We start from the raw sequence: 13,731 nt of genomic DNA, 5'->3' as shown, positions 1-13,731 counted from the left end.
TGTTTCTTCTTCCTCAGGTCAATCTCAAAGTTAAGCACGTGGAATATGACACATTTTACATTCCTGAGATCTCCAGTCTCGTGGACATTCAAGAAGACTACCTCATGTGGTTCCTGCATCAGGCTGGCATGGTAAGAACCCCCGTGAATCCTACCTTCACGCTTTTGCCTTTTCTGGAGCAGAGCAGAGGACAAGGGGCACGCCTGCTTTGATAATCCCCGGGGTCATGAGGAATAATAGAGGGGGAGTCACCAGAATAAATGGAAGAAATCTTCTTTACCAACATGAGAAAAAAAAATCAACATATCTGCAGTGGTGCAGCTCACAGAGCCAGCCTGGCGCTTGCCGGACCCTGGGTGGCGGGGAGGGGTCTGGCTTATGGTGCAGAGTTCAGATGAACCCTCTCTGGAGGTCCACTGTGCAGGAGCACGGATATAGCCCACCTTACTGGCCGTCCGCTTAAGGGAGGAGTCCAGACGCTAGACTTTGCTGCCTTTTGCTACCATTTGAAGAAGTAAAAACAGGTTATGAGAAACCTGGAGGGTCTGGTGACAAGGAACTCCTTCCCCGCAGGAGGGACAGGCCACTTACTGGTCAGCGTCCCCCACAGCAGGCCACTTCCTTCCTTGCGTCACTCCCAGCCCTGTGCAGACCTCCCGGGCAGGGCTGTGTGGGGCCCAGTGTGTGCCCCTGTCTGGCCCTCTCCAGATGTGGCGTGCGGCGGGCAGGGCCTGTGGACTCTGCCCGCCTCCGCGTCTTCTCTGCCTATACCAACTGTGGGGTGGACGGGCTGCCCTGGGGGTCTGCGTCTGTGCAGTGTCAGCCCAGTCCTATCAGGAAACGCTGACCCGGCCACTGGCTGGCAGAGCCGCGCCCGCCGACCAGCTGAGAGACCTGGTGGCGGCAGAGCTGACGTCAGCACGGGGCATCTGTTTCCCTCGAGGGTGAGCAGTGGTCTTCAGAAGCATTTAAGGGAGTTTCGTTGGCTAAGCAGTGTTCCCTTTGTCAAATAATCCCAGACGCTGCAGTGTGGCCTTTTGCTGATGTATTTTGGGGGGGATTTTTTTTTGAGGGGACACTCCAGAAGCTAGGGGGTCCCTTCTTGTGGAACTGTGCTAACCGGGAAGCTGGGCCAGTGCTGGGCTTGAGGGGGAGAAGTTGAAAGTGCAGCTGGGCCCACCCAAGACCACCACCCCTGCCTGCAAATGCTGGGGGGAGGGTCATGGGGTGGATTTCAAATGCGGGTCCCCCCCATTCCCCCCGCACACACCAGGCTTGGCCCTGACCTCGGTACCATCTGTCTCCCTGGCACCAATATCATGTTTTTAAAGAGACTTTTATGCAAACACCCCCCCCCCCAAAACAAAAACAAAAACAAAAACATTTTCAGTAAAAGTGGTTCAGGGAAATGGGTTTTTATGGGAAATTCAACATGCAAGCAAGCAAGGAGCTCTCTTTAACCTGCTGATTTAGTATAAAACGTGAAGCATTTCTTTTATAAATCTGTGGATATCCTTTGAATGGTCAAATATCACGATCATGATCATCCTGGTGTTCGTCAATTGCCTCAAGCAGGCCCCAGTAACGTCTCCTTCGCCCTAGCCCTGAGATTTTAAAAGGTGGCATATTCAAGGCTCTTTCAGGGTTAGGAGAATGAGACCCATCATTGTTGCTGGTATTTGGCATATTGGGTACGCCACGGGGAGTTTGTCACACTTTGCCATGTGGGCAGGTTATATTGGGTAGCCTGCCAGGTTGTCCAAAGTAAGAATGAGTTAATAAGATGTCGCTTCCGGGAGCTGGGTTTTATAGTCTCTGAGTCTTGGCCGTTGATGGGATTACACGGCGGCGCCAGGGGGCCAGTTGGTGGGTGTGACCCCTGCCTACTGGAATTTGGAGGATCTGAGTGGAGGATGCTCAGCCCCGATCCGAGCAGGCTTGGAGATCTCATGCCTTTGTCCCTCTGCCGGTACCTTCATGAGTGCGGAGAGTGGTCTCAGCATGGTGGTGGCTGTTTCTGGAGGTCTTCAGCTGCCGGAGCTCTGCTCGGGGCAGGGAGGGAAACTCAACCCGCCCCCCTCCAAGGGGCCTGGCGAGGACAGCCAGTTGAGGGGGCAGGAGACTCTGCCGTGGTCATGTATACTAAACTGAAATCTTCCTTTTCAGTCATTAGCTTGTTGCTTCACTTGCAGGCAAGGCAGTGGGTACCAGAGAAGAGTTTTTTCGTGTTTTCTGAAGCCTCATCAACACTGTAAACACCCTCTCCTCTGGCTTCTGCTTTGTGTGGAATAAAATATCATTCTAATGAAGCCAAAAATTTTTGACAAGAGAAACAAAGTTGTAGGCACTAATCTCTAGATTATCATAGCTCTTATCTCTGAATAGAAGAACTAAAGTCAGCAAATCCTAGTTTTTTTAAGTTCTTCCTGTAAGGTCTGAGAGGCAAATCCAGGCTCTCATTACCAGTTCCTTCTCAGTAATTATTGTAAGTATTATTGAAGATGGATGAAATTATGGTGCCTGTGAGTTCTTTTTTTTAATTTTAATTTTTTATTTTTTAGTATTGAATCACCATGTGATACAGTTACAAGCTTTCATGTTTGAATTTCAGTCATACAATGATCGAACACCCATCCCTCCACCGGTGCACATTCCCCATCACCAATGTCCCCAGTATATCCTCCCATCCCACCCCTCCCGCTTCCTCCATGGCAGACAATTTCCCCCATACTCTCTCTCTACTTTTGGGCACTGTGGTTTGCGATACAGATACTGAGAGGCCCTCACGTTTGGTCCTTTATCTACTCTCAGCATACATCTCCCATCACGAACAATCCCCCCAACCGTCATAGACTTAGTGATCCCTTCTCCATCCCAGCCACCTTCTCCCCCAGCTCATGAGGCAGGTGCCTGTGAGTTCTGTGAAACTTTCTGTAATGTTTAAGGTACAGAACTATGAATTGTGAAATTTCAATTTCTTGGATTTTGGATACAGTAGCTTGATTTTTTTTCTTTTGTTTTTGAGTCACACCTGGCAGTGCTCAGGGCTTACTTCAGCTCTGTGTTCAGGTCTCACTCCTGGCGGGCTCAGGGCACCATCTGGGCTGGCGGGGAAGGAGTCCAGGTCTGGTGCGTACAAGGCCAATGCCCTGCCCACTGTGCTCTCTCTCTCTGGCCCTTAGGATCTTGGGTTACCTTTTGGTGGGGGAGCACACCCAGTGATGCCCAGAGCTTACTCCTGGCTCTGCACCCAGGAATTGCTCCCAGCAGTGCTCAGGGGACTGTGTGGGATGTGGGGGAATCAAACCTGGGTCGGCCTTGGGAAGTTATTTGTCACCTGCTATTGTTTATTTCACATTCTGCCAAAGTGTCAGTGCCAGTGGCTTTCTAGAGGATTCAGGATTCGCAAAACAAGCCCAGCGAGGATGATTCAGATGCAAAAATCATTCATTGGCAAAATAAAATAAAAAAAACCAACAACACACGGGGCAAAGACCAGATCTGAAATGTTGCGGCAGTTTGGACGTGTTGCAGGGGGGTCTGTCCCTGCCTGTCCGAAGGAGCCGGAGCCGCTCTTCATAAAAGCTGTTCTGAGATGATCTCGTTAAAATATGCACCGGCACCAAAGGAGGCACCGCTCAAACAATTAGAAGGCAGAACCACGCTTGCACGGTCGGTAGACAGCGCTCTGAAGCCGCGGCGATCCACGCCACTGACCTCAGCGGAAGCAGCGCCTGTCGCTAAGCCGACCCCTGGGTGGTTGTGGGGGCCTCTGCTGCCGCGTCTCTGCCTCGACCCCCACCGGCTCCCAGGCCAGCTCCTCCTAATGCACCTTCTTGCTGCTGCCTCGAAGCCTTTGTTCTCCCGAGAGCCCAGCCCAGCCCGCCTCTTCCTGAGCGCTGACGAGTGCTGACGCGTGGCTTGCAGGGGAACACAGAGGAACCCGCTCTCCACAGCCCCGCGTCTGTGGCTGCAATGCAGTCAGCTCAAGAAGTCACAAATCTCTGGCAAGCACACCCTCGGAAGGTGGTCGTTCAGAATGTGGTTTTCATTCATTTTTTTTTATTAGGATAGTTTTTTAAAACCTAAAATAGAAAAAGATGAAGAAAGAAGAAGGTCTCCGGGGTAAATCTGTGTAAGGAGGTTGTTGAAGCATTGGAAGGGAGCTCCAGCATTGAGGGTACTTGCCTGCACGGGCCATCTGGGCAGGCCCTGGGGTCCCCTGAGCCCCCCAGGCACGGTCCCTGAGCACAGAGCCGGGAGTAAGCCTTGAGCAATGCCAGACGTGCACCCCTTCCCACAGATTACAGTGATCTATATTGCTGATATTTTTATTTTGGTTAAGTTAATCGATTTTTTTCTATAGCCTACAAGACCCTTCAGAAGAGATTTTTTTCCCCCCTGTTATGTGTGTTTGTATTTTTATTTACTGATATTCCCCTTGAGGCTGGAGTGATAGCACAGCAGGTAGGGCATTTGCCTTGCACACGGCCAACCCAGGTTCGATTCCTCCGTCCCTCTCGGAGAGCCCGGCAAGCTACCGAGAGTATCCCACCCGTACGGCAGGGCCTGGCAAGCTCCCCATGGCGTGTTTGATAGGCCAAAAACAGTAACAACAAATCTCACAAGGGAAACGTTACTGGTGCCCGCTTGAGCAAATTGATGAACAACGGGAGGACAGTCCTATACTCCCCTCAGAGGCTTGTCAGGTTTCATACCCATATCGATGGGGTCGCTTCTTTGGGCCACATGCTCGTCTTCTGAGAAAGCTTCCGAGAGCACTTTCTAAATACTCACTTTTCTCCCACAAGTGATCTGTGCCTTAGAGATGTGACAGGCCGCCAAGGAAGAGGCAGTTAGTATTATCCACGTTTCGTACCAGAAACAGCTTCTGAGATCAAGACGGTGAGGCTCCTGTGTGGAGTGTCCCCAGAATGTTCTGGATGTTCCATGAAAGAATTCTCTTGAGACTGTGAATCATGAAGTGAATGAAATCCCCATGACAGGGGTCTTGACATGTTAAAACTTGTCTTCCTTTCAGTGTACACCCTCCGAGCATCCGTCCTGGGTCTGGAGAGGTAGAACTGGGAGCTGAGTGTGGCCACGTCAACTTGGACCCTGGTTCTATTGCCTGCTCCACATTCAGTTCCCTGAGCACTGCCAGGAGTGAGCCCTGAGCACCCCTGGGGGTGGCACCCAACCCACCACCCAAAAAAATACTCCGTCTTGTTCCCCACCCGGGATCCAGAGAGCGTGTTCGTCCCGTGGCCATAAGTCAGACAGGCGTTTTGATTGTTAGTGAACGTTTGTAGCGGGTTAGAAGCGGGTTAGGGTCTTCGAGATTGGAACAAGAGACTCATTTTATCCCTTTTCCCCTCTCTCCACACAGAAGGCCAGGCCGTCTATAATACAGGTAAGTGATCCTTTTGACGTTTCCTGAGATGTGTTTTCCAGAGGTGATCTCTGTGGAAACTCCTAACGGTGCCAGTGCTGTGCTTTGTCCCAGGATGCCGTGACCCTCTGTTCCTACCCCTTCATCTTCGACGCCCAGGCCAAGACGAAGATGCTGCAGAGTGACGCGGAGCTCCAGATGCAGGTGCCGGGCGGGGGCTCCCTCCTGTTCCTCCCTCCTTCCCCCACAGCCCCTGGAGTCCTCCTCTCCCTTTGGCGCCTGTCAACGACCCCCTGACTCTTAGCCCAGCCTTCATGCCCATCCTTTACACACAGAGCCCCCGACGGTTCCACAGCATGTCACGCTTTGGAGACCAAAGAGCAAGCGGGCAGAGAGGAGGTTCGGTTCTGCTTGGAAATCCTGACCTTCCACACGCTGCTGGGAAATTTGCTTTTTTTGTTTGTTTGTTTGTCTTTCTTTTTGGGTCACACCTGGCAAGGCACAGGGCTTACTCCTGGCTCTGCACTCAGGAATCACTCCTGGCGGTGCTCAGGGGACCATATGGGATGCTGGGAATCGAACCCGGGTCGGCCATGTTCACAGCCAATGCCCTCCCCTGCTATACTATTGCTCCAGCCCCACTGCTGGGAAATTTGGATCGAGTTTCATGATACCTTGTCAGTGTATTATACATACTTTTTTTTTTTTTTTTTGCTTTTTGGGTCACACCCAGCGATGTTCAGGGGTTACTCCTGGCTCTGCACTCAGGAATCACTCCTAGCGGTGCTCGGGGAACCATATGGGATGCTGGGAATTGAACCCGGGTTGGCCGTGCACACTGCCCACGTGACCGCATACTGCCCAGCACTTTCTGGCTCCCAGAATGTGGGTTTGCTACAACGTCACGTGTGGTGAAAAGGGTTTTCCAGCATTTACAGATGCGAAGCCCCTGTGCGCTCAGAGCAGAGTGGCCTGGACACGAGCCCCAGGGCCCTTCCTGAGGGGCGCTCAGGTCTCTGGAACCTGCCGGGGTCAGCGGCCAGGCCCTGCTGGGCATGGTCCTGAGGCCGGAGAGGACACGGAATGGCTAAACGTGGTCCCTAGGCCATGCTTGGCTGACTCAGGTGCAGAGATACTCAGTGGAACTTGGCTTAGGTAGCACAGTGGGCAGAGCACTTGCCCTGAGCACGGATCCACACCCGACACTGTGAACCATCCCCTGGACAGTGCCAGCAGTGGTCCCTGAGCAGAGCCAGGGTGTGACCCTGCCCCAAACCCCAACCCCCCCCAAAAACAAAACAAAACAAAGCAAACAGAAAAGCCAGGACATTGTTTGAGCAATTTATGTTAAATATACACTATAATTCACGGCCCACAGTCACAGTCCTCTCATTGTTCATTGATTTGCTCGAGCGGACCCAGTAACGTCTCCATCGTGAGACTTGTTGTTACTGTGTTTTGGCATGTTGAATACGTCACGGGGAGCTTGCCAGGCTTTGCCGTGCTACTCTCGGTAGCTTGCTGGGCTCTCCAAGAGGGGCAGAAGAATCGAACCCAGCTCGGTCAGGCCAGCTGCGCGCAAGGCAAACGCCTTACCACTGTGCTATTGCTCCAGTCCAGCAATTTATTTTAAATATACACTATAATTATACAATATAACCGATTTTTTTTTTGCTTTTTGGGTCACACCCGGTGATGCTCAGGGGTTACTCCTGGCTCATGCACTCAGGAATTATTCCTGGCAGTGCTCGAGGGACCATATGGGATGCTGGGAATCAAACCCGGGTCGGCCGCGTGTAAGGCAAACACCTGCCCTGTTGTGCTATTGCTCCAGCCTCTCAAAAGTCCTATTTTCACCTAGTATTTCAGTACAGTATTTTTTCCAACACAATCCCTGGTCTGAATGATCTCCCTGGAACTGAGCCTTGGTCCTGCCAAGATAATATGGGTCCTGGGGTCCTGGGGTCTGTGATAGGCCCATCGCCCTGGGCTTCGATTAGAATAAGACTCAGGCACTGGAGCCAATGGAGGCGTCCAGCCCGCCCCACTGACACCCACCCCAGAACACCCCACCCTGGCCCCTTCCCACGCTCACTCCTTCCCTGCCCAGAGCACCCCACAGGTGCCTGATGACCACGACCCCGGCTGTGGTTGCAGGTGGCAGTGAATGGGGCCAACCTGCAGAATGTCTTCATGCTCCTCACGCTGGAGCCTCTGCTGGCCAGAAGCCCATTCCTGGTCCTCCATGTCCGCCGGGACAACCTCGTGGGCGACGCCCTGCGGGAGCTGAGCATCCACTCAGACATCGACCTGAAGAAGCCCCTCAAGGTGAGCCCGGCTGGGGGTCTATGCTCACTCTCCCCCGGGCCCTTTCTGTGTTGGTGGGGGACGCAGCTGAGCTCCCACGGAAATGGGCGTGCGGTGTTCATCACTCATTAGCTCATTCTGTTTGCTTGCTTTTTGGTCACACCTGGTGATGCACAGGGGTTACTCTTGGCTCTGCACTCAGGAATTAACCCTGGCAGTGCTCAGGGGACCCTATGGGATGCTGGGAATCAAGCCCGGGTTGGCCGTATGCAAGGCAAACGCCCTACCCGCTGTGCTGTTGCTCCAGCCCCTCATTCGCTCATTTTGGAAGAATCTCAATACCTCCGGTCAAAGCAACAGTCTCTTAGTAGGGTCAGAGCCATCATCAGCTACTCACTTGCCTGCAGTCAAGTGGGGTTGGATCCCCGGCACCCCACCTGGTCCCCTGAACCCCCCAAGGAGTGACTCCTGAGTGCAGAGCCAGGAAGAAGCCCTGAGCCCACTGGGGGTGGCCCAACACTGCCCCCTCTCTCCCCCCACAAAGAAAGATCCAGTAAGAATGCCCGTGTGTTCCAGGCAGTCCCAGAGGGCTCGCGGGGCTGGCTCTGCTTCTGATGTCTCTAGCTGACGTTCCTCAGTTTTCCCCCAAACAAGAAGCAAACAACAGCCAAAAAGTGCCACCTTAACTAGGTGAGAGGACTGGCAGAATCTGGGAAGGCTGTGAATGGCAAGGACTTATTTTTTTTAAATTTTTATATATTTTATTTTCATAAAATGGTTCACAGTAGTACATTACAGATAATATTCAAACACCAATCCCACTGCTGTGCACCTTCCCACCACGATAAGAGGAAAGTGTGTGAAGGTTGTTGTATTTCGTCCTGGAGCCATTTAAGCCCATAGATAAGAGAATATGAGCAAGTATGTTAAACCCAAACAAATGTGTGCTACTTTTGGTAAGTAAGTGGGCAAAGGTACAAGAAGTCATGCGGCCGCAAATGCGGCCATGCACTCCAGGACGTTCAGTGTTGCTCTCTTCTGGGAGCTTTATCTCATAGTCTCTGAATCTTGGCTGTTGATGAGAGTACATGGGGCCATGGCAGTTTGTGGGTGTGACTGCCAAGCTCCTGGAAAACTGGGGATCTGGGGGGAGGAGGCCCAGTCCCAATCCCAGTGGGCTTGGAGCTCTCAGACATGGGTCCTGCATACCGGGTTAGATTGGCAAGGACTTTAGGGAAAGCAGGTTCAAGACGGAGGATGGATAGGTGGTGAGTAGGCGGGGAGCTTTGGCATAGTGTGGTCATGGTTCTTAACCCTCCTTTGAGGTGGCCGAGGAACCCAGGCCTGCCCTGGTGCTGCTTCTGTTCCAGAGCTTGGTACGAGTCTTCGAGTACGCTAGCTGTTCGTGAGCTCCTGAAGGTGTTTGAAGTCATTTCTGCACTTCTGTTCTCAGTCCCGGGGTCAGCTCATGTCTCTGAAACGCAGCAGGCCAGAAGCTGGTGGCCCCTGCTGACATTTCCCTGAGCTTCCTGCGGGTTCCCCTAGCCCTCCTGGGTGATGGCGGTCTCCACTCCACAGAAGGAGCCACCCCTCACTCACACCCTCCTCACTGTCAGTCGCTCTGGAAACCCAAGGGCGTTGCCTGGCTCTGCTCCGTTAGTCCTGCCCTGGGCAACCTTGAAAAGAAGCACCAGGAGAAGCTTTCCTGAGGGCTTTTTCCAGCCCTGTGCCTGAGCCCCTCCCTAGAAAATGGAGATAACGGTCATCCCTATACAGGACGTGTTCTGGTTGAAGAGTTCTGAGGGTTAGGTTAACGGCGGCTGCGTGTTGGCACATGGAAGATGCTCATTACAGCTCGTTTGTTGGTGTGCGGCGGTGTTCCGGCGGTGGCATTAAGGCTGCTTCGCTGTGGGGGTCTGCCCAGCCTTGCACTGTCTCCTCTCAGCAGCCTGCTTGGGCTTCTTCAGGACCCCGACAGAGAGAGATTCCTTCCAGAATACATTTCCTTAATCTCTGCTTTCCTCTCTGCGGCATTTACCTCTCAATAGCTGTGTCTTTGAAAATAAAATCTAATTGATTTTTTTCTTACATTGGTAAATTGCCCAATTATTAGCTCAAAACTGACTCAGAAGTGAAAAACACTCATAGAGTTCAGTAACCATTGAAATCAGGAATTTAGGAATCAAAACAAAGCAAAACCAAACCTTCAGGCTCCCAAAAATCACCAGGACCAAACTTCTGCAGAGGTAAAAAGAGGGAAAATAATAAATTTGAAATAAATTTTACAAAAATGTAAAATTATAACATTCGAGATGATGATGAACAGGGACGGATTTTTTAGACACTGTGACCAAAAGTATAGACCTTTAAGGAACCTATGAAATTTAAAATAGCAAAATTGAAAGTAGTATTTGTGGAAATTAAAAACATTCAATCACAGTGCTAATAAAATAAATACAAATTAAAAGTCAGATGACATATCATCTGTGTCCATTAGATTTTCAAAATACAAAATTAACAAGTCTGGTTGGCAAGAACATACAGAAAATAAAATTCATTTGAGATGGAAACAGTACAACCATCTTGAGTAATTTTGGTAATGATTGTAACCCTGAATATATCAAGGCCCCATGACCTTTCAGTTGCACCTCTGGCTTTATAAACTAAAGATCTCTTGCTGGGGGTGAATGGAGAAATATTTTAAAGTGTAAAAACTCTAGTTTTCTTTTAAGTGAACACAGATAACTTTTAATAGGGGAATGGATGAATTCTTTAGAATTTCATTAAAGTATTAATAGCAATGTGAAAATAAGAAATTTAGACTTTACATTTAATACTCTTTGCTGACCAAAAATCCTAAGAGAAAAACAAACTGCCAAAGTGATGCGAAAAGATTGCATTTATCCAAAGTTTAAAACATACAATGAATGCATAAAATACAGAGCCCAGAATTATTTGTCCCCAGCTTGGAGGCTACCCTGCCCGCCATCTGCCCAGGTGCGAGCCGCTCTGCAGTGGGCATGTGGCAGGCTCGGGACTTGCTCCGGACCCCTCAGTCATCATTGTGTTTGGAAGACCCTCGTGAGTCAGAGGTGGGCTGGCAATCTGTAAGCAGGACTTGGCTATGTTTACCTTTATTCTTTGGAAGAAATTTGTTTCTTTGTTTGTTGGGGGGGGGTTGCTGATTTTTTTTCCTGGGGGGGGAGGTCACACCCATTGATGCACAGGTTCTGCTCTTACTCTGGGCTCTGCGCTCAGGAATTACTCCTGGCGATGCTCAGGGGAGCATATGGGATGCTGGGAATCGAACCCGGGTCGTCCGCATGCAAGGCAAACTCCCTCCTCGCTGTGCTATCGCTCCAGCCCCAAGACTTCGTTGTTTTTGAAAAAATCCTGAACGCTTGAGTATAAATTCTGTTTTCATTCTTTTAAGGTAATCTTTGACGGCGAGGAAGCGGTGGACGCCGGGGGGGTCACCAAGGAGTTCTTCCTCCTGCTGCTGAAGGAGCTGCTGAACCCCATCTATGGCATGTTCACCTACTACCAGGACTCGAATCTCTTGTGGTTTTCAGATACGGTAAGTTAGTCATGTCGATAACACATGGGTTGGGTTGACCTTCCTTTTCTGGTTTTTGTTTCTTTGGTGCCATACCTGGCAGTGCCCGGAGGTCAGTCCTGGCGCTGCACTCAGGAATCCCTTCTGCTGGGATCAATGGGCCACATGGGGTGCCAGGAATCGAACCCGGATCGGCCATGCAGTGCCCTTCCCACTGTACTGTTGTACTTCTCTCCTCTTCCTTTTAACTGTGAGGCCAGCCCCACCGGACTGTCCACAGGGAAGCATAACAAAGATAGTTACGGGAACAAATAAATTTCTCAGTCTTCATTTTTTATTTACACACATTTTAATAATAGAATTTCAAGCATACAATGTTCCAATACTCCCCCCCTCCACCAGTGTCATTATCCCAGTGACCCAGATTTTCTTCCCGTCCCCTACATCGCCTCTTTAGCAAACTCACTTGAAAGAAATTTATTCATGATAATTTGGGTCACAGGCTCACAATAGTGTTGGCTCTTGGGGATTTGAATGTATTTTTCATTTCGAAAATTCTTTTTAATCACCGTGAGGTTATAAATTTATTCATGGTTGGGTTTCAGGCATACATTCTTTCAACACCAGTGCCCACGTCCCTCCACCAATAATATCCCCTCCTCGCACCCTGGCCCTCCCACCCCCCGACTCTGCCTCTGTGAGGGAGGCACGCTTTTTTAATTTATTTTTTATTTTTTATTTTTTTATTGCCTTTTGGGTCACACCCGGCGATGCGCAGGGGTTACTCCTGGCTCTGCACTCAGGAATCACCCCTGGCGGTGCGCAGGGGACCATGTAGGATGCTGGGAATCGAACCTGGGTTGGCCGCGTGCAAGGCAAACGCCCTACCCGCTGTGCTATTGCTCCAGCCCCTTAATTTTTTTTATTTAAATTTTATTTTATTTTTTCTTATTTTAATGAATCACAGTGGGATGCAGTTACAGACTTACAAACTTCGTGGTTACGTTTCAGTCATACCCATCCCTCCACCAGTGCCCATTCTCCACCACCAATGTTCCCAGTATCCCTCCCACCACCCCCGCCCCATCCCCCGCCTGCCTGTGTGGCAGACACATTCCCTCTTACTCTCTCTCTCCTTTTGGGTGTTATGGTTCGCAGTGCAGGTAGTGAGTGGCCATCGTGTTTGGTCCATAGTCTACTTTCAGCGCACATCTACCAAGGCATGCTGATTTGGATACACATTTTTGCACTGTGGTTCACAGTGCTGTTGCTAACCGGGTTTCGTACAGAATACATTCCCCCATGTCTCACCACCGCCTCCTTCCAGTTGATCTTCCCTTACCATAGGCGTTGCCCCCTGCCACCCCTGGCCCCTCAAGTAGCCCCTTTCCTGCCAATGACCAGTTCTCATGGCCTTCGCTTCCATTGCCGTTGGGCGTTGGTTCCTCCCCCTTTTATGTTCCCTTGCGCCCCAGCTAGGAGAGAGGTCACCTGTGCTGGCCTCTCCTTCTCACTGACTCCACTTAGCGTGACTCCTGTGTTCCTTGCAGTGCTCTCTACAGTAGCCCAAATCTGGAAACAGCCCGAGTGTCCAAGACTAGAGGACTGGATAAAGGAACTATGGTACACAGACACAGTGGAATATTAACCGGCCAAAGAGAAAAGACAAAAGTCAGTCATCATCTGATCCTGTGACAAAGACCTTAGCACAGAGGTTCCCAAACTTCTCGAGCTACCTGCCCGTTTTTAGGGAAAAAAAAAATTCACTCTGTACCTTGCTACAAATCTACCTTTGAAATGAGTCCCCTGCAAGTGTCCCTGATGGCACCTGTGTCTCCCTTGCCCCCTGGATTGTCCCGGTGTCCCCAGAGGTGGGGACATGTGTGAGCAGTTTCCTGCAGCCGAAGGCCAAGTCCCCTCCCCCGCCCCAGGAAGGGCAGATGAGCCAAGCGTGAGGAAGGGGGTGCGTTGCCAGGGTGGGCAGGAAGGGACAGAGAGGCCTCCCCTAGGAACACTGGTAACGTGAGTCGGGCTGGTCCTGCAAACACACGCTTTTTCATTTTTCTTTTGGGGTCACTTCCAGGTTCTCAGGGGACCCTGTCGTTCTTGGATCATGCCCGGGCACCAACGTGCACATCTGTATCCCAGCCTTTTGGGTCTCCCTGGCCCTCACCCGTACTTTCCTTTTGAAGATTCCGGAGAAAGGTGGCTAAGTCTTCAAAGGCACTGTGGCCCCAAGGGATAGCACTACTGTAGGGTGGGTGCTTACCCCCCCCCCCCCAAGCAGCTGACGCGGGTCTGACCCCGAGCACCGCATAGGGTCTCCTCGCTAGGCCACTAGGTGTGGCCCAAGACTCAAACGAACATTCGGATTCCAGGAGGATGATAGTTTGGTTCTTCTTCGTTTTCTCCCCAGAGCTGTCCCGTCTCAAAAGGTCACCACTAACCACGTGTGGTTATTGACATTTTGTTTTAT

General features: G+C 50.9%; 1 protein-coding gene across 1 annotated transcript in view; it reads left to right on the top strand.

The window, feature by feature from the left end:
• Positions 1–13,731, top strand: part of HERC3 (HECT and RLD domain containing E3 ubiquitin protein ligase 3) — a 93,609-nt gene that overhangs the window by 58,049 nt on the left and 21,829 nt on the right. Inside the window, exons 15-19 of the mRNA XM_056111206.1 lie at positions 18–131; positions 5,390–5,413; positions 5,507–5,596; positions 7,550–7,720; positions 11,133–11,276. Coding sequence (XP_055967181.1) covers positions 18–131; positions 5,390–5,413; positions 5,507–5,596; positions 7,550–7,720; positions 11,133–11,276 — 543 coding nt within the window. The remainder of the gene's footprint in view (positions 1–17; positions 132–5,389; positions 5,414–5,506; positions 5,597–7,549; positions 7,721–11,132; positions 11,277–13,731) is intronic.

Source organism: Sorex fumeus, unplaced genomic scaffold, assembly GCF_029834395.1.
Source record: "Sorex fumeus unplaced genomic scaffold, SorFum_2.1 ptg000013l, whole genome shotgun sequence".
NCBI lineage: Eukaryota > Metazoa > Chordata > Mammalia > Eulipotyphla > Soricidae > Sorex > Sorex fumeus.
Note: the sequence above shows the minus strand (reverse complement) of the source record. Positions and strands in the feature narration are given on the sequence as shown.